General features: G+C 42.0%; 1 protein-coding gene across 6 annotated transcripts in view; it reads left to right on the top strand.

Annotated features, from left to right (window-relative positions):
- The window catches only part of CEP162 (centrosomal protein 162), a 46084-nt gene extending 26505 nt beyond the window's left edge, over positions 1-19579 (top strand). For 4 of the 6 annotated variants that reach the window (XM_035109459.2, XM_060272573.1, XM_035109455.2 and 1 more), the window contains 17 exons: positions 444-513; positions 1256-1544; positions 3009-3267; positions 5146-5291; positions 6193-6423; positions 6837-6971; positions 7421-7533; positions 9019-9124; positions 9541-9667; positions 10588-10751; positions 11440-11544; positions 13359-13592; positions 14405-15063; positions 16407-16548; positions 16871-16969; positions 17630-17764; positions 19337-19579. In XM_035109459.2, coding sequence (XP_034965350.2) covers positions 444-513; positions 1256-1544; positions 3009-3267; positions 5146-5291; positions 6193-6423; positions 6837-6971; positions 7421-7533; positions 9019-9124; positions 9541-9667; positions 10588-10751; positions 11440-11544; positions 13359-13592; positions 14405-15063; positions 16407-16548; positions 16871-16969; positions 17630-17764; positions 19337-19579 — 3257 coding nt within the window. The remainder of the gene's footprint in view (positions 1-443; positions 514-1255; positions 1545-3008; positions 3268-5145; positions 5292-6192; positions 6424-6836; positions 6972-7420; positions 7534-9018; positions 9125-9540; positions 9668-10587; positions 10752-11439; positions 11545-13358; positions 13593-14404; positions 15064-16406; positions 16549-16870; positions 16970-17629; positions 17765-19336) is intronic. The other 2 variants (XM_035109456.2, XM_035109462.2) reach the window with 2 other exon arrangements.
- The last annotated feature ends 1176 nt before the right edge of the window (positions 19580-20755 follow it).

Raw genomic sequence — 20755 nt, 5'->3', positions numbered from 1 at the left:
GCACAGCATGACAGTAAATTTTGAAGCACTGACGATTTAGTTGCGCATTTTTAGAGTGGTAGGTCCTTAATCAGATACCGTTTGAGTGTGTTCATTTAGTAATGTGAAAGTTGACCCAGGAGTCACACAAACTGTGTTCACTCACTAAAAAAGATTGCATATACAGGAGACCTGACCAAAATGTAAGACAGTTACTAAACACATACATAAAAGTGAAGATTAATTGGTTTGTAAATAGTCTGGGGAGGTTATGAATTAGATCTCAAAAGGATTGGTGCTGTTACAAAATGAATGTTATGCCATAGACAGGAGATATCAGACTACATATAACAGGATGGATGTGCACATGCATATACATGAACACAGGATCTGTGGATGAGTTTCATTTGAAACTATTTCGTTACCATTTGTTGATCTAGAATGTTGTCGTTTCATCTACTTAGATCTCCCCACCATAGAAGAACTGATGAAACCTATCAGAGCAGATTCAGATTTTACCAGGGATCCTGCAAGGTATTCATTCTAGAAAATACAGTTTATGCCAATTAATGTCCTTTCTTTCTGTCTTGTTCTTTGATCCCTCCCCCTTCTTCAAGCTCTGTCCAAAGGATTTGGGAGTTTGCCTTAGCTTGTAGTTTGTGCTTTGCAGTTGAGACAGATCAATCCTTAAAACCTAATCCTGAGATTAGTCCCCTACTGCCAGTGCTCACTTAATACAGTTATTGGCTTAACTTTGAAGCTGGCATGCTGTTGTGCACCTGAAATAGATTCTAATGGTTCAGTCCTGCAGAATGCTAAACTAAGAGAACAAGTGCTGTGACTGGGCACAGTTTCCAGCATAAGTGAACAGCTCTTCTCTTTGCACCAGCTGTAGGAGCCAACCCTAGTCTTTTCTAACATAGAAAGCTGTCTATGTTAAGTCAGGCCATTGGTCCACCTACCTCAGTATTGTCTACATTCATTGGCTGCGTCTGTCAAGGGTTTCAGGCAGGGACATTCCCAGCCCTACCTGCAAATGCTGTTAAAGAAGACTGGGAATACCAAGCTGTGTCTTTTCCACTCAACCTCATATAAGGTGCTGCTTTTTAGCTCCTGCAGCAACCACAGTTTCTTCCATGACTGCTTAAATCCCATCCTGCAGGATCAGGCCATATGTCTTAATGTATCCCATTAACAGCCACGTAACAATAATGTGTAAACTAAAACCTAATGCATATAATCTTTGGATTGTGCTTTCTTCACTCTTTTTCTGTAGTCCTGTGAAAGCAACACACAACAGCACTGATGAATTAATGAGCCATTTAATACTGAAAGAGCAGCAGAATGCTGCTGCTCAGGAAAAGCAAAACATTGGCTGTTCATTGGAGCAGCATAGTGGACAAGAGAATGTTTTTGTTCAAGCTGTTGCAAAGGAAGATGGTGAACTGATTCCTCAACAAAGAACTGGCAAAGACAAACTGATTGATACACTTAAACAAGGTGTGTTGAGGCAAAATAGTCTCCCAAGTTCTTCAGTATTGCATCAAGACAAAAAGACTAACCAGGTAAACAGAATCTCAATGTCTTAAAGAGATTTATGCAAGTATAAAGATAAGCTATGCACATAATATCAAATTTGTTTGTTTGTTTAATAAGCAGATTGTACATAATATTCACTAGTTAGGCCCTTGGGTGCTACAAGGATTAATTGATCGGTTATTTCTTCCTTAATATTTTTATCTCACTTTCCTTCACCAAGCACCAAAGATGGTTAACAACAATAATATAGTTGCAATAAGAGGATGATGATAAACATAGTGATGATCGGAAACAAAATCAGATAAAAGCTGCAGCCAGCTGAAACCAACAATAGGCAGCAGAAACACAAATCAACTCCCAGGCCAAAGGCCAGTCTAGATAAGCCTTTACCTAAATTAACTGCCCTAGAAAGAAGTCCAAGACACTGGGCTCAGCTAATAAAGGTCTCTGTTGTTGAATCCCTGGTATTGTTCCCCATTGTTTTCCTCTAACCTTTTCACTGTTGCAGTTTCTTCCTTGACCTCTTCCTGCCTCACCTGTCTTGATGCTCTTGGCTAATCTTCTCTGATTATGCAACTTTGAAGACAGAAGGTGCCTTGACTTCTGTGTCTTAAGCAGCTGAGGGCTAGGCAGCTGAGTACCGAAGAAGTCTTAGTAGACCTTTAAAATATTATCAACATTTGTGAACAATTCCTGTTAAATCAGACTTCTTTCCATCCCACTCTTACCCATGTTTACTCGGGTAAGCTAGATAAATTTCAGTGGGACTTACTTCCAGGCAAATTGTTTTAAGAATGCAGCCTTCACCTCTCTCAGTAGCGGTGAGGAAGAGCCACTCTTCTGACAGCAGTGTCGCTGCACTTTACCTGGATAGAGCAGGGCAATGGAAGGTCAGGGCTGCTTAGGCACACTGGCAGTAGTGCTGGATTGGCCAACAGACCTCTGACCCCAACCCCATCCAGGTAAGCTGCAGTGATGGCAGTGCCAGGAAGGCTATTCCACCCTGCCACAGAAGCTGGTCCCTCCCCATGGGCACACAAATTTGTTTCCTGGTTATTCTCATTTTTAAGACTTTGGGAGCTAATAGGATATTTTACACATGAGCTGAACAGCACAACACATTGAAATGTAATCTGGTATATATAATTGGTGTGCAACCTCTGTTCCCTTGTGTCTCAGTAAACCTGCCGGGCCTCAGAGGTTTGCTCACCAGGTTGTTTTGGGCACACCATGCCCTACTTTGCCTGGCCTGATGACCAGGGAAAGTTCTAACTGTAGCTAACAGGAAGAAGTGTGCTCCCAATTCATCCTTTGCATTCTGGCTTTAATTCAAGCAGATTCTTTCCTTTGAAGTTCTGTCACCTGGTGCCTGATGATTGACAGGTGGGCACCCTGTATGAGACTTGTGTTAACCTCATTGTAAACACTTGACTTTATCTTACATTCAAAGCCAAGCTGGTTGATTTAATAATATATAATGTTGTCTCTAGACTCGTCTGTCCAGCACTTGGACTAAAGAAGGTCTAAATTCGGTTATGAACAAACAGGTAACATTCAGAAATACAAAAAATGCAGCTGCTGTACATAGAAAGAAATCTCTAAGTGGACCCCATAGCTCTGTTAGGAGTTCTGGATATGGAAGATCCAGTTCTCCATTAAAGCACTTTTCCACAATTAATGAGAAGAAGACATTAAAGGAAAACATCAAAAAGCCAGTTTTAAAAACAAAATCTCCTCCAAGACAAAAAGGTAATAGATTTTTAGTGTGTCTTTAATGCAGATGTGTTTGGTTTAATGTTGGGGAAATGTCAAGTGTAGGATTCCTCAAGTTTAAATGTTACTGCATACTGCTTCTTGCAAGATAATAATACTGTTTAAAAACGTGGAACATTTAGATACATTCAAACATATGTTTTGACCTAAATGTTTTTGTTGGTAGATTTACCAGTGTTCAACATAGCAACGTGATTTGCACAAGGCATTTCAACTTCTTTAAAGCAAGATGTAGTGAGTTAACTGCACTTCCAGTTTGTCCAAATATATTCAGCAAATTGAGACTGCAGAGTATCTCTGACCTCAAGTTCCAGAGGCAAACCCACTGTGGCTGAGACTATTTGTAGGGCAGCAGATAAACAGTTGGCCATGAAGGAGTCCCAAAGGGAAAAGATCACCCTGTGCGTGCTTTTCCCTCAACTTCTCATTACAAAGAGCTCCTGTGCATCTTCTCTAAACTGCTTTTTGAAGATGGGATAGATTATCAAGTTCGATGATTTAGGGAAGCAAGTCAGAATTCAGAACAAAGAATTGAGGACCTATTTGTTAGTGCCCTTAGGTTTGGTGAACATGGTGCTCTGTTTAAGATACTCTGAAAAATATAGAACTTTCTCCTAATTTGTTTACAATCCAAATCTAGATGAGGCGGAGGAGAAGTTGACAAAGTGAAGGGAGGCTAAGGCTGGGATAACAAGTTGTAAATGCATTCCTGCGCATACCTACCATGTGGTCAATCTGAAAGAATTTGTGCAAAGGATGTATTTTAGAGAAGGATTTGATGTTATCCTCACCATGTCAGTGTCCTGGGAAAGAATTCTAGTTATAAAAAGTAGCAGTGGGATTTGTTTAGAACAGGAGACCTTTGAGTAGGCAAGGTTGTAAAAGCAGGAAGGAAATATTTTAGATGGTGATATGTTTACAATATAAAAGCACAGAAATAAGGTGATGGGGGTGAAGTTGTAAAATGACTTGTCAGACACAAGTGCCTTGTTTTAACATGCATGTTCCCTACAGGATTGATCCTTGTTTAAAGTGGTTTCTTTCCCCTCCCCCCCAAGAATTGTAAGGCAAGATTATATGTCATTTTAAATACTTAGCGGGTAATGGGATATATAAAGCAGCGTTTCTCAACTGCTGTTCCACGGCACATAGTGTGCCGCGAGACGCTGGCTGGTGTGCCGCGATGTGCGGTGACGAGAAGGGCGATTTGCATTGTCACGTGCCTGGCGGCCGCTAATAATCAGCACTGACCCGCCAGAAAGCAATAATTCTCCTCCTCTTTCCCAAAGCTCAGTGCAAACGAGCCTGGCGGCCGCCAATACTCTCCGCTAACCCACCGGAAAGCAATATTTGGCAGGTGTTTCTTACAGTCATAATTATAATATAGGGCGGCACAGAGTTAAATTTTTTAACTTTTTTAATGGTGGTGTGCCTCGTGATTTTTTTCACGGAACAAGTGTGCCGTGGCCCAAAAAAGGTTGAGAAACACTGATATAAAGAAGAATAGTGAACTGTGGAAAGTGGTTTGGAAGTATGGCAGCAGTATTTGGTTCTGTAATTTTAAAGCAGGAAGACAACAGCAGTGGGCAACATTTAATGTCACATGAGTGCCGTCCACCTCCTCTGGAAGTTCCCCCAACACAGCAGAGAGGAGGAAAGGAAGGGGAAGTTATTTTATGGAAGCAGAAGTCTATTCTTACTAGTGAACAGGCATCATGGAATTTCGCCCAGTACTAGTATTAGCTTTTCCTCTTGTACATTGCATGATCTGTTCAAAGAAATATTATGTCTCCATATAAATAGCTAGGGCTATTAAGATTACAGGGCCCACTATTTATTTTTTTCTCATCAAAGAAACATTTTCTGGAACTATGACAATACAGACAGCAAACAATCCAGTTTCTACAAAGAGAAATTACTATGTTACACCTGGACAGTCATCTGCAAGCAGTTTTCAGCAGCCAACTAAAGAAAGTGACTCTTGTCTACAGACACACAATGTAAGTCATTGCTCCTAAATTGATTTTTTTAAAGGGGGCTTGCAAGGGAATAACAGCACTGCAGCAGATATAAGCTTTTTGTAGAATCCTAGGAATCCCTGCTGTACCGGAGTGTCTCAGTATCACCCAGGTTGTCTACCCTCACAAATGTGAGAAGAGAATATACATGTAATTTAATGCATTCTCATCTGTTCTGATCTGTGGCCTGATTTACACTGGACTTACAATGTAACTCCAAATCATTGCACAAAAAGGGTGTGCAGCATTAGAGATCCTGTTCGGGTTACAAAAGTGTGTTGCCTTCTCTTTGAATTTAATAGAATAAGTGTCCACTGAAGGCAGGGCAGCTGTCATTTAAAATTGCATAGAGTTGGATGCAGAGGTCCATAAATGAGAGTGTAGGAAGTGGCAACCTCCAGCCCTGCTCATTCATGTAAGCCTTCACTGAATCATAGCCTCTTCTGTAAACATAAGGAGCCCTTTTCCCTTTCCATTTGTGGAAAGACTGAATTGGACCTAAATAATAAATAATGTTTATTTCACTTCTCATCCAATGGTCCTCCGTCTGTTAATTTGATCACATCCATATCTATGCTACAGCACAAGGTGCTCCCAAACAACTGACTGCATTTTTAATGCATGAAGTTTTTTTCTGCAGTGCCACAGCTACCTCATGCTTGAAACAAGCTGACCTTGAAGCTGATGTCTTGTTACATGGGAAACTTACTTGCATTGTTGTTGTTTTCCTCTCTCAATTTAAAATACTAAATGGTTCTCATAAAATTCAGTCTTTGAAAATTTCAAAACTTGCAATTTGTACTACAGAGCTGAAAGAAAATGATCCATAAATCATGGTTCTGCGATGAGCTGTCAGAATAGTATACTTTTTCCTTCCCCACAGCAGGTTGCCTCATATTCTCCATCCCAAAATAGTGGGAGGGAGCTTTATTTACTAAAAAGAGTTCAGGAAGCAGAGGAAAAATTGGCCGCAGCCCATGATTTGATTCAGAATCTAAAAGCCGCATCTTTGCAAAAGGAGAAGGAAATGGAGACTAAGATCCTAGAAATGAAAATGCAACAAGATAAAGACCTTTTTCAGCTAAACCAAGAAAATTACATTCTTCAAACACAGGTACTATACCTAGTTATATCCTTTCCCTGTTCAATTTTTTTAAAAAAAAACACCTTTTAATACAGTTCACTAAAAACAGCATTTACTACCATATATCTTTCATTTTAGTTCTGATAAAATCAAATTGGAAATCATGGCAAGCCATGGATAAAATGTTGTCTCTCATAGCTAGCTAAAACACCTTGCAGGAAGTGACCTTTTGCTTTTAGGAGAAGGCTAATTCAACTGGTAGCCAAGCAAGCTGCTCCCCACCCCCTTACGTGTTTTGCTATATTGCAAGGAGACAGGCATAGGATACCAATATGATTATTAAAGAGAACAGTCTGTTAAATGTACAGGAATCTGTTAATAAGGGCTTTGTTTTCCTAGCGATTTTATAAAGTATACTTTATTCGTAGTTCATGTTTTCTCAGCTAAATAATAGAGAAGACCCAGACAAAGGAACAAAGTTGTCAAATGCTTTGGAAAGAATTCCTGATGGAGAAATGCTGAAAGAAATCCAAAAAGAAGTCCAAAATCAGGAGAGACTCCTTCAAGGGTATCAACAGGTAGAGATACTTAATACTGTGGCTTCACTGGGTAAATTTTACAGATTATTTACACAGTCAGTTTTTAAAGCTGTATCCAGGTTGAGAACTATGGTGCATTGTATAAAAATAAAAGGGGAGTTGGGGAGCTTGATAGTGAATTGACCAGATTGTTGAAGGTCAAAGGCCTTCACACCGAGATATGAAAAGACATTGGTATCTGAAATTGGTATATAAAAGGCCGATAATGAAGGTAAAGCAGCTCGACAATTGCTGGGATATGCATGACAATGTTAGTCCGCTCATAAGCAAGGGACATTGTGCATTGATTAGTTCAATGAGGTACTTACTTATATGGAGACGGAAGAAAAGGCTACCCTTCTGGAATTTGTAAAGAGTAATTTCTAAGAAGTGTATTCCACATGAATACATAATAATTAAGTGAATTAATCCTTGATATTTTAATGAAGGAAAATGAAAGATTATATAATCAAGTGAAAGAGCTGCAGCTAAATAACAAGAAAAATGAAGAAAACATGTTTAAAGAGAACCAGCGTTTGATGGCTGAGTTGGTGTCTTTAAGGTGAGTTTATTTGAGGATCTAATGAAAAATGTAGATGACTTTAAGCAAGTCTTAATGTGAATGTAAAGAGGAAGCTCGCCACATACTTGCGATTAAGCCCCAATGAACACTATAGGTCTCTTTCCCAAGTAAGCGTACATAGGATTGAAGTGCATGTCCCATTTTTTGTGTGGAAGGGAGTTAAACTTAATTCCTCCATTGAAGTCAGCTTAATCATGTTTTAGGATCACAAATACCATCATTTATTTATTTATTTAAAAAAATTATATACCATTTGACTGTAGCAGCAGCCATGTATCAAAGCTGGCAAAGAGTTTGGGTGTCTTCTTTTCAGTGTCCATTCCATTTCTTTAACTTTTCAAGAAGTAGTGTAACAACGATTATTTATTTGTTTTATTAAATTTAGTCGCTTGTCATCTAAAGAGTCTTCAAGGAACTTACAGTGAAAAAATATATATGCATGAATACATTATACCAAAGAAAAGGGGTATCATACAACACATTAACATTCCATTCGAATGAAAGGGGGAGAGGACCCTCACTAACTGATGGGAAAAAGTAGTTACTGTGTGTGAAATAGATTGAAGAAAATCATATGAATTGCACTTTTTCAGTGACAGAATACACCTAGCAGTAAATAAGACCAAGGGTGCAGTCCTCTCCCCTTATCTTTCTCACCCATTTTTCAGTAATGCATGCCATTGGGCACTCTCACCCATGATTAGATCATGAATGGGCATGGTCTTATTCTGTACAGACCTGGCATTTAGCAATAGCACCACCAAGCTTTTGGGCACAGTGGAAGAGCATCCAACAGTATTCTGGGGCTGTGGGGAGGCAGATACAGGCATCAGATGTGAGCATTTTTGTTCCATTCCCACCACTAGCCGTGCCTATTTTTTCCTTCTGTCACCAACTCGCATGATCTCCTGCGTCCTGGCTTTGGGCAACTCCCTGTAAACACACACTGCATGCAGATTACCAACCATTCACATCAACCCCCAATGCATCATAGCAGTCAACAATACAGTGCCCATCCAACCAACCCACCATCACATAAAGAGAGAATGCAGCAGGGAAGGGGAGGCAGAAGATACAATAAATTGCAAGAGACAGGGAGACAAAGTCTCAGGTAGCCTATCCCAAAGCTCACCTGGGGTACTTTGACATTCACCCACCACTACTTCTTACCTATGGGTGCTGACTCCCACTAGATTCACAGCCTCTCACTCTGACAGTACTAGGGAAAAGAAACATTCACCAATATTTTTCACCAGAGAGAGTAAAACAGTCTTCCAACGATCAGCACCAAACTATACCTTGACGTGACATGTGAATCAGGCCAGCATGAGTTAACAAGGACTGGATATTGTAAAAATTACTCTGATTTAATTGCAGGAATAGTGTTTAGATAGAACTACTTCAACAAACCATGAACTGTATAAAATTAATAATCCTCTCTTTCCCCAAAAAAAATTAAACTAGAGAGCAACAGGATAAAAATAACCTTTTATCATGTGGAGTGCAGAATGCTGAATCAGCTGGGAATCAGAGTTTCACTGACCTGCTTTTAGAACTTCGAGCTGCCAAGGCAAGTATTTATGCTTTTTCTTTAGACTAGTTTAAGTCACCACTTAAAACATTATACATTTTGCCAACAAGTTATTACTATTTTTATTTTTATTTCAAATAATGAAACAAATGGGCCATTTACGATAAATTGCTGTGGCCAAGCTGCATGGAGACCTCTAAACAAGACAGTGTAATTTGCATTACATTGATTCTGCTGGGACAAGGGGAAATCTGCTCCCCTCTGCTGTGTAGCTGAGGCTCCTTTTTCCCATGCTGTGGCCCCAATACAGCAGGTCTATGCCTGGAAATCTCTCACTTTATCCAGGCATCTGTGATGATTATCAGTTCAGTTCAGTTCAATGGTTAGAAGAAGTGGTATCCTCATGGCATGTTTTCTGTATCTCTCTTTTGTTTTCCTGGGGTGGGGGGATGAAGGCTATAGAAAGCAATTTGCTCGAAGAGAGAAAGCGTCTAAAGCAAGACAAGCAAGCCCTTGAAGTAGATTTGGTGCAAGTGAAGAAGGAACGAGATTTAGCAAGAGCCCAGATCACTTCCACTTCAGGTAAAGCACTGCTTCTGAACAGGTTAATCTTCAGTTTAATAATAAGATCTTTTACTTCACTGAATATAAAATCTGTGTTTCCATTAATACTGTATTAAGCTTTTGTGATACTGTGTCTTGCATTAACACACCAGGGAAGAGTGAGGTAATCGAGAGAAATGGGTGGGGGACAGTAGGTGGATTATATATACATTGGCAGCTACCCCTCCAGAAACATGTGAGCAGGTGGGTACTGCACAACACTTGCTTTGTGAGTTGTCTACCAGGCGGTGGGCCTGTGTGATGAAAATCTAACAAACGAAACAATTTATCATCATACAAGCATAGGAAGCTGCCTAATGCAAGGTCCTCTTCAAAGTGTCAGGTCTTCTCCATCACCTGATCTGATCTTGCTCCTTTCTGGAGATGCTAGAGATTGAACCTAGGACCCTTTGCATGCAAAGGAAACTGCTCACATTTGAATTGGGGACAGGCAATGAGCAGTTCCAAGAGAGAAAGTATGCATCAAAGACTGGGGGCAGTGGGAGAAATTTTCCTAAATTCCTTTTGATGGCAACGTCGGATAGAATTATTTGGGGGGGGGGGGTTGGTTCAAAGCCACTGGTTCTTTGCATATCACTAGTAGTCTGATCTTCCTATGTATATTATTAGAATGGAAAGGAAGGAATAGCAGCTCTCGAAAAAGCTCTCCGCCGCCACCACAAATCATCAGACTTTAAAACAATGATTTATAGCTTTTTTTTTTACAAGAGTCGTTTTCACCACAAAGAGGCAATCTAAATATCTTATGGCTTCTGTAGAATGCCTTAAGATATTTAAAATTAATTTGCCTCTATTTTTTCCCCAATGCCCAAAATAAGCTTAGTCTTGAGTCGGCTATGCTTTGTCACACATTTTTAATTGGAACATTTTCTTCCTAGCTGAAAAATCATATGAGATGAAGATTGTAGAAGAATCATACAAAGACGAAATTGATCGCTTGCAGAAAAGACTCCAGTGGTATGCAGAAAATCAGGAACTCTTGGATAGAGATGCAGCTCGCCTTCGAGGAGCTAAAGAAGAAATTGATAAACTGCAGCACGAGGTGATTGCATTGTCAGACTTCCCTCCAGTACCATTCAAGGCAGTAGCAAGGCAAAGGCCACCCGAGACCAGCCAGCAAAATCTTACTTCTTCACATAGAGATAAGAGAAAAGGCATGGGTACCATGCAGCCTGAACTTTGGGAATTTTACTTTGGGAATTGTTGCTGCAATTCCCTTTCGGCCAGAGCTGAGTAGTGACACTTGGGCTCAATCCCATCTAATGTCCTTCAGGTTTCCAGCTGTCAGGGGCTTACGCAGTTTTGCTTGCACATTTATGATTATAGATTTATCTGTCATAAAGTTCCCCATCTCAGCCTATGGTCTCCCTTTCTTTGGTTTCATGGTAGGCCAGGGTTTGTCAGTGTCTAGGCTGTAATTCAGTTTCCACTCCAGCATATGTGGTTAGAACATTCTGCACATATCGTTTGGCACTAACTAAACTGGGATAAAAACGACCCATTCATTTACCATGTTGGTACTGATTTTCCCCTGCTGCTTAAATTACAAGTTTTGTAAATAAGATTGAGGGGATCATTTCCCATGCACCATGGTTACCAATTTCTGTGTTTATCGTTCTTGTTCGTACACATGCAAGTCTTTACCGGTTTTAAAGAGGAGGTCGTGCTAATGATAAAATGAATGGATTGCTTACATCACTCTTCTGTGTGCCTCTCTGTGTACTGTGTAGGTGGATCAGCTTAGAAGTGAAGCTGGGAATCAGTCTGCACAACAAAAGAAACGGCTGAAGGACAGGGCGGCAGATGCCAAACGAATTCAAGACCTTGAGCGGCAGGCACGTAGTACAACCATTCCCCTCAACAGTTAAGGGAGGAAGGATAGTCTCGGCCGGTAATTTAGTGTGGCGAGCCATACTCTGGCCTCTATTCTTATGAATCCAGTTTCAAGCTGTATGGTAGCATTTGAGGCGTGTTTAAGCACTTGTAGGGCTGATCTTAATAATTTAGATTGTACCAGTTGTAATGGTGCACAACTGGCAAAGGGGTGATCTGGGTGCGACATCTGTCACCCCATTGATCGCCAGGGTTGATTCGGCTGATAAAATTAGGTACCTGTAAATGGGAGTGCTGTAGGACAGAGATGGGGACACTGTGGCCTTTCAGATGTTTGTGGACTCCGGCTGCCTTTGCTTGGCCTTGGCCAGCATGACTAGTGGTCAAGAATGGAGTTGTTGTCCCAGCAACAACTGGAGGGCTACCACTTTCCCCATTTATGCTTTAGGAAAGGAATAATGGCAAATCGTCAGCACAACAAAACACTACTTCCCATACAGTGGTACCTCGGTTTATGAACACAATTGGTTCCGGAAGTCTGTTCATAAACTGAAGCGTTCATAAACTGAAGCGAACTTTCCCATTGAAAGTAATGGAAAGTGGATTAATCTGTTCCAGACGGTCCGTGGAGTAACCGTTCATAAACTGAAGCGAACTTTCCCATTGTAAGTAATGGAAAGTGGATTAATCCGTTTCAGACGGGTCCGCGAAGTACTCAAACTGAAGCGTTCATAAACTGAAACATGGGTGTAATTGGTTCCGGAAGTCTGTTCATAAACTGAAGCGTTCATAAACTGAAGCGAACTTTCCCATTAAAAGTAATGGAAAGTGAATTAATCCGTTCCAGATGGGTCCACAGCGTTCATAAACCGAAAATTCATAAACCGAGGTGTTCATAAACCGAGGTTCCACTGTATATCTCTAACTATATATTGCAAGGTTTCAAATAGCATTGTATACAACGATAGGGCATCAAATTCCAGATAGGCGAGGAGCATTGAGTGTCCGACAAGAAACTGCAATCCAGACTTCATATATGAGATAAGTAATATGTAATGAAGTTTTTGCTACATGTGTTTATGAAACAAAATTTAAAGATTTTTTTAAAATTATGTGGTCTATAGATATTTATGTCAGAGATAATTTTGTGGTTTTAATTGGTGATGCCTTTTAAAGCTATTACTTCCTTATACTCTCAATTCCTGTATGTGTATGTTTATGGCATATAGGAAAGAATCATACAACTAGTTCCAGATCCTCAAGGGAACGTTGGGTGTTATCATATACAGTAACAGGCAGTGATTCTCCAGGGTCTCTGCCAAGGGTCTTTTTCATCACCTGCTACCTAATTTATTTTAAGTGGTGATGCCCAGGATTGATGCTGTTATCATCTGCATGCAAATCTCCATGAGTGAGCTATGGTCCCTTCTCTGTTCTCAGTCGACACCAGTATTCATCTTCCTAGCATCTAGCAAACCATTTTTGCAAGAGAGGAGTATTGTGATAAGGCACTGGGTCTGCTGTTCAGTTGTTTTTTAAAAAAGAAGTTGTAAAAGCCTGTCTGTGTGCCCAAGATCTTAGGCACACTTACTATGTGACTTTTTTTTTAGATCCCATGTCTCATTAATGATAGTGCTTCCAAATTTAAAATTATATTTCTAAAACTTTTGCAGTGCAAAGTGTGTAGACAGGATTGCATCCATGATCTTAATTACTGGCAGTATATTTTCTGTCATTGGGAAAATTCAGCTCATGCGATTCTTTTCAGCCTAGTTAAAACACAGCAACTAATAGTTGTTGTGTTAATTTTTGAAAGGTTAAAGAAATGGAAGGGATACTGAAACGAAGGAACCCAAATTCTTTGCCAGCTTTGATATATGCTGCTGCCACGGCCACTGCTTCTGAAGGGGAAGGCAATCCATCAGCAAAAACGAATACAGTGGATTTTCTTGAGAGAAGAGTTAAGAAGCTGGAAGCCGAACTTGAGGGTAAAGATGATGAAGCGAAGAAAAGTCTCCGTGCCATGGAGCAGCAGTTTCAAAAGATAAAGGTGACTTAAGACTCCACTGTGCTTTTAAGCAGCAGTATTGTTTTGGTGTGGTTGCGTAGTTTTTGTTTTTCCTGACGAGTAGCTTGAGCTGCTCCTAGGCGCTCCCAAGTGTTGACTGAATCCTACAGTAAAGAACCAATGAGTGGGAATTATATCATGATTACCTTTAATATATTCTTTAAAAACTCTTCATATTCTAGCACCAGAAATTTCAACACCTTTAATATTATAGACATGCTCCAACGCAGGCATATTCATGGACAACAAGTCTGCTCGCTCCTGTGACTCAGGTGCATATTCATAGCAAAAGATGCCTACAGCAAGTTCACTTAGGCCCCTAGACCCACATCCCCACTGGGATGCTCCTCTGAGCCTATCAGCTTCCATATTAACAATATGTGTGGAAGGCTGCTTACATATGCAGAACTTGCTGAATTAGGGTGTTTCTTTATCTGAGCCCTTTTATCCTTTCCTTAAGCTCCACAGGGGGCTTAAGGGTGAGGGAGTCACAAAACCTGCCTCTTCCCTTTGCACCCATGGAAGCATCCCATGAGCAGAGTGGCATTCACAGTTAGTCTGAATACAAGCTCATTGCAATGAATCATAGAATTGTAAAAAGCTGGAAAAGACCCTGCAGATTATCTGGTCCAAACCCCTGCAATGCAGGAATATACAGGAATATATGGGGATCGAACCTGCAACCTTGGCATTATTAACACCATGCTCTAATCAACTGGGCTATCCCGGCTGTGTGTATGATGCAAATCAAATTTACCTAGGAAGCGTCACTTCATGGGGTCTTGTCTTTGCAGATTCAGTACGAGAAGAGGATTGGGGAGCTTGAGCAGCTGCTGGAATATAAGTTGCTAAATGAGCCGCAGAAGCATCCGGACAAGGCCGCCACCCTTGCAGCTCATGAAAGAGAACTCTGTAGTGTAAATGAAGCCCACCAGATCACAGTGCAAAACCTTCAGGCTGAAATAAACTCTCTCAGAAACCAGTTAGGTCAGCTAGAGCTGCAGAAGAAAGCAAAAGATGATGCGGACCTCCAGTCGCTAGAATACCAGGTGGAGCAGGCTCACTCTAAAGCAAAGCTGGTAAGACTAAATCAGGAAATGATTGCCAAAAACAGAGAGATACAAGACCTCACAAAAACTGTAGAAAGGCTTCAGAAAGAGAGGAGGATTATGCTCTCATCTGGCAAAGCAGATGCTAAAGAAAAGCCTTCAGGAATCCTGAAAAAGGATATTGGCAAACCTAGTCAACTGAACCCCAGAAATGAGGAGTTCTTCCCCGGCACTCTCGATGAGAAAATATATCAGCCCAATGCTTTTGCCGATTGTCACATTTCAGAAGTCCTGCAAGAAAACAGCCGTCTGAAAGATGATGTAGAAAAGTTGACTCTAGAACTAAGCCAGGAAAGGATAAAAGCTCAAGCAGCCATGGCAAATTCTGAAAGTCTTGTAAGAAGGTAATTCACTTATCACTGAGCAGTTTTTAAAATGTGATGTTCTAGGTCACTCCTTGGCTTGGGGCAGGAGTGGGGAACCTGGCAGCATCCAGATGTTTTTGACTAGAACTCATGTCTTCTATAGTCATTAATGGGGCTGATGGAGTTGGAATCCACCAGCATCTGCATGGCTACAGGTTTCCTACTCCTGCTTGTAGGTACACTGTTCTAATAACCCGACTACCAACTCTGGGCACAGAAAAACCATATTCTGCCATTTCTGCAAACTGTGTAAATTAAGCCAACGGAGATTTTTTGTATTGTGCTTCCAACATGGGAAGAGTCAATGAGTTATGCATGGCCTTGCTCACTGAACAATGAAAACCTTATGCTGGAAAACAATGACTTCCTCTCCCCACCATCCTTATTTTAATTGTAACGCAGTTGCAAAAGGCTGTCATTCCATTTGGGGCAGTGGTGGCTTGGAGCAGCAGGAGGAGAAAGAATGTGTTTTAAGACTCTGGTTATTTTTAACATCTTTGTGACACATACATCTTTATTTATGTATTCTATCTTCAAGTGAGCTCAGCCTAGCTGTAAATCTGGGCGTGTAAATGTCACCCCAAATAATTTCACTGATACTCCATAGCTATTTTCTAGGGGGGGACCTCACACATAAGCATACACATTACATTTAATGTGATGTGTTGAATATAATATGCAGTTCGGTTCTAAGACAGCTGTCCCCATCAGTGACTAAGGGCCAAGCTAGGCATGACCTTCTTCATATCTTTAACCTTGTGCTTGTATTTTCAAAATGTAGTAGGCACAGGAGGAGTTGGATTGGGGCCATGACAAGAGGAGCTTTAAACTCCTTTCCCCAACTGCATACCTGATTCTGTTTCCCCTGACGCCTGCTATTTGCAATTGTATAAAATCTTCAGTTGGCACCATTTTCTCCCATGGTTAGCACTGCATGGTGGGGATGGCATTTCCAGTTGGGACCATGATTGGGGGACAAAGGCTTCAAGCCCCTTTCCCATGTCACAGTACCTATCCAGCTGGGAAGACCACATGCCAAATATTTGTAAAGGGCATGCAGACCAAGGTTAATGCCAGGTTCATTTGGGGGCAAGCCCAACGTTTCTTTAGCATTCTTATCCCTTGCCCTCCTTTTGTACATGAGCCAAGAAATATGGTACAGGAAGGATTCTAGGCAGAAAAGGATACTGCTACAGGAACATCACAAGCATAAATGCACATACAAAACTAAAATAACGTGCTGTTTCTCATGAAAATGCTGTGTTATTTTCTGACATTTCCAACAAACTTCTACATACTATTTTATTTTGCAACATTTACAGAGCAAAGGAAGATTTGGAAGAATACACTACAGCGCTTAAAGCATCACATCAAAAGGAGCTGGAGAAGATTCTTTGTCAGTATGCTATGGAGCATTCAACTTCCAAGGCAGCCGAGTTAAATAGCAAAATTTCAGCACAGGAGGTGAGGAAGACCAGTCGTCTGTCTCACTGCTTCCTAAAAACGGGCAGCGTTTCCTGTTTCTCAATGTTTTGTACTGTTATCTTGCCTCTGAAATATACTATAGTTATAGTTTTGTATTCATTTAAGGTGAAGTTCACAATTCGCCTCCATTCCAGTGTCTTTTTGTGTTCCATGCTTAGTCAGCGGTAAATTCAAGTGATCTTAATACAGCTTTAGTCAACAAAAGTTCAAGTTGTTAAACCAAAGCTCCACTTACCTACTTGTAATGGGAGTCAAGAGATACTTTGTTGGAAATTTCTAACAATTGAGAATCTTTCCATAGGTCTTTATTAAACATCTTCAGCAACAAGTTCGTGAGTTGCAAAGAGATCAAGAAGCACTTGCGGTTTCACAAAAGCGGGAGGAAATTCTTCAAAAAGAGGTAATTCAGAGTACAGTATTAGAATTTTGATTCTTTAAAATGACAGTCTGAGCAGGAACAATGACGTGGTGCCCAGACTCTGCCCTCTTCCCCCTGTCTGCAATCTATGTATTGGCTTTGGTGCTTCGTTCAGCGAGACTTTAAGCCAGAGTTTTCCATTGCATTTTAAAGCTAATTTTTAGATGTGACTGAATGTGCGCATACATACACACACACACATATTGTCATACCTTGGTTTTCGAACAGCCTAGTTCTCAAACGTTTTGGCTCCCGAACGATCAAAACCCGGAAGTGGCTGTTCCAGTTTTCGAACGTTCTTTTGGAAGCTGAACGTCCAACAGGGCTTCTGCAGCTTCCAATTGGCTGCAGGAGCTCTCTCTAGCAAATCTACTTGGGATTCTAGCCTTGCCACTAAGCTAATGCAATCCGGATAACTTCTATCCTCTTTATTAAAATAAAATATCCCTAATATTTATTATTAGATTCCAGTGTGTTGCACCCCATACTAAATCAATGGGGATGGTGTGCTTACTGAATTCCTTTTGGGGAAACTCCAACCCCCGAAATGTTTTGAGTAGGTGTAAGAGCATCTGTTGCTGCTAATGCGGTCGAGTATACACAGAAAAACAAAACAGGTAATATCATGTTCTCAAATTTTAGATGGCAAAACTGTTAGAAGAACTTGGAGAGGCTAGGGAGAGCCAGACCCCAGAGATGAAACGATTTGTGTGTCTAGAAAGGAAGATCAAACACTTGGAGGCCAGATATGAACAAAGAGAACAAGAACTCCAGCAGGTAAATAAAACAGGGAATTCTTCTCTTTAAAAAGTCAAATGTTTTAAGTTTCAAATGTTTGAGTGCAAATGCCCTTCAAAATGCTTAATGTAACAAGTACAGTGGTGCCTCGCTAGACGAAATTAATTCATTCCACGGGTCAATCCGTGTAACAAATTCTTCGTCTAGCGAGTCCCGGTTTCCCATAGGAATGCATTGAAACTTAATCAATGTGTTCCTATGGGCTCCGGGGGACTGGCGGCGGGGCAGGCAGGCGCTTGCTCTCTTGCCTGCCTGCCTTCCCCACCGCCTGTCACACGAAGATGGGGGGGGCGCTGCTTGCCGGGGCTTGTCAACCCCGGCAAACAGCGCCCACTGATCTTCGGATCTGTCCCCTGATGCGCTACGGCTCGGAGAAGCAGGCAGGGAGACGGCAACAGCCCGCAGCTTCCTGGACTGTTGCCATCTCCCTGCCTGCTTCCCCGAGCCGAAGCGCATCGGGAGAGGGAGCCAAATTCCTCCCCTTCTTGCCGCCAAGCCAGTCCCTGAGCCGAAGTGCGGCGCGGGAGGGGGCTTTTCGTCGTTTGCCTCCCCCTTGGGGAGCCCCCGCTGCTGACTGCCTTCAGCTGGGGCGAAGGGGAGGAATTTGGCTCCGCTTTTCCACACACACACTGCCCGGGGATCGGACGAGGCTTGAGAAGCCTCGTCCCATCCCCACACTGTCGGGTGGTGGTGGGGAAAGCGGGATGTCAAGCCCTGATGATCCTGCCTTTTCCCCCCATCCCGCCTGACCCACTGCCGGGTGGGTCTCTTTGCTGTGAGGGGGCGAAGCGGCGGCTCCGCACACCCCGGGCAAAGAGACCCACCGCCATAGACGCGGGTCTCTTTGCCCGGGGAGGTGTGCTTAGCCGGCGCCTGTCAGCTGTTGAGGGGCTTCAGCCCGCTCTCCAGAGGCACACGCGCGCCTCAGGATAGCGGTCTGAAGCCGCTCAGCAGGTGACAGGCGCAGTGGAGGCGGCCCCAGGCGCCCCGGCTTTCTCAGGGAAGGCAAGCGGGGGACACGTACCCCACCCACTTGCCTTCCCCGAGAAGGCAGTCAGCAGCGGGGGCTTTTCGTCGTTTGCGTTCCCCCAAGGGGGAGGCAAATGATGAACAGCCCCTGCAGCTCACTGCCTTCGGCTTGGGGACTGGCTGGGCGACAGCGGGAAGAAGGGGAGGAATTCCTCTGGCCCAGCCGAAGTACGGCGCGGGAGGCAGCTTTTCGTCGTTTGCCTCCCCCTTGGGGGAACGCAAACGGCGAAAAGCCCCCGCTGCTGACTGGCTTGGCGGTGGCGGGATGAAGGGGAGGAATTCCTCCCTTCTTCCCGCCGCCACCAAGCCAAAGCCGCCGTCCCTCCGCTTCTCCCACTGCCGCCTGGCACAAAGCAGACATCGGACGGGGCTTTGGAGAGGCGCAGCGCTTCTCCGAAGCCCCGTCCGATGCTCCCGACTTTTATACTTAAAACAAGTATAAATGAAAGGTTTTCTAAATGAAACAGTCAGGCTTAGAAATTATGCTGCCATCTCTCATCAGTGAACTTACTTACTACCCAGGTAATACAGCAAACACAGCATATTGCGGAAGTTGAACAAATCCAGGAAACTGAGAAATGGCGGAAGCTGGCACTGTTGAAGAACCAAGAGCTTGAGAAATTTCGCATTGAACTGGATTCGATTTTGGATGTTCTACGGCAGCTGCAGAAACAGGGTGTTATCATTCCACCAAGTGGCCCAAGCATTCCGGAAAATGACTGGAAGACTAGAAAGCTCCTTATTTCATCAGTGAAACAGCTTTGATAGAGAGAGAAGATGAAAGCCTTGCCACAAAAGGTGATTAGTTTTTAACTTTATAGTTGTGCCCAGGTTTCTACTGTATACATTTATTCCAATCCTTGCTGACTTGTTTTTATTCTGTATATTAAATAATACTACTTGCAAATTTGAAGTGCTGAACTTTTTTTCCCCTTCACAAAAATGAATCTCTGCACTTTATTGGATGCATTAGAAGATTTGTCTACCAAAGTGAACTATGCTCCTATTCCTACTGCTTGGATTATAAAAGCAATTGGTGACCAAGCAGCAATATCCATAAGCAGAGTATGATGTCAACTTTCACCAGGTCTTTCTGCCTTAGGGTGCAGGGGTGTCGTCCTCCTCCTAAACTTGTATAAATAAAGGAGCTTTTTTCCACTCTGGAAGCAACTACTTCAGCAAAGCTTTAAAGTATAAAACACAAAACTGAATTTTCCAGGTGCTTTTCTAAAAATCAAATTTGGAAAATGCACATCATTTCAAATAATATTTTATGTTTTATTGCTGAACATACCCTGCTAGTGCAGTCGGTGTATATATATAATTTTATAAAGTATTTATAAAATGAATGCTCTAATACCACATACATAAATTGTGACTGTAGCATTGACAATGTGACACAGCTGCCTCAATAAAATGGCAGATTTCAGTCTCCTGTAGCTGTTGCAACATGACAAAAGGCATACGTGTAGTTTTTAGGCATTAGAGGCAACTGTTAAACTGTTATCAGGTTAACAGCTTTTTAATTCCTTGGAAAGGACAGAATGAACATTTGCAAATGGCATCTATTCTCATCCTTTTCCATGTCAGTTAATGCTGGAAAAGTGCTAGTTTAGATATCCTAGGATAGAAAGATTTCATTATAGATAAGTGATGCTGTGAAATTGGCAAGGCTGCCAATCATAATGGATTGTTGCTAGCGATCTTGAGCAAAAACAGGACCATTGGGCCATTAAGGCCACTTTCAGACATCAAAGCCAGCTGAAAATTAGCCAGCTCCATGAAAAGCACTGGGCCTCAAGTCAGTGTGAAAGTCGCACCATCTGCCCTAGAGGCTGTTTCCTCTGATCCCATGTCAAGGGGCTGATTTGTTTCTACTCTGCTCTGAGATTCCCCAACATAAGAACACTAATGGCATCATCTTCCATAAATGATGTGCCA

This window comes from Zootoca vivipara, chromosome 3, assembly GCF_963506605.1.
Source record: "Zootoca vivipara chromosome 3, rZooViv1.1, whole genome shotgun sequence".
NCBI lineage: Eukaryota > Metazoa > Chordata > Lepidosauria > Squamata > Lacertidae > Zootoca > Zootoca vivipara.
This window is presented reverse-complemented; position numbering and strand designations above follow the sequence as displayed.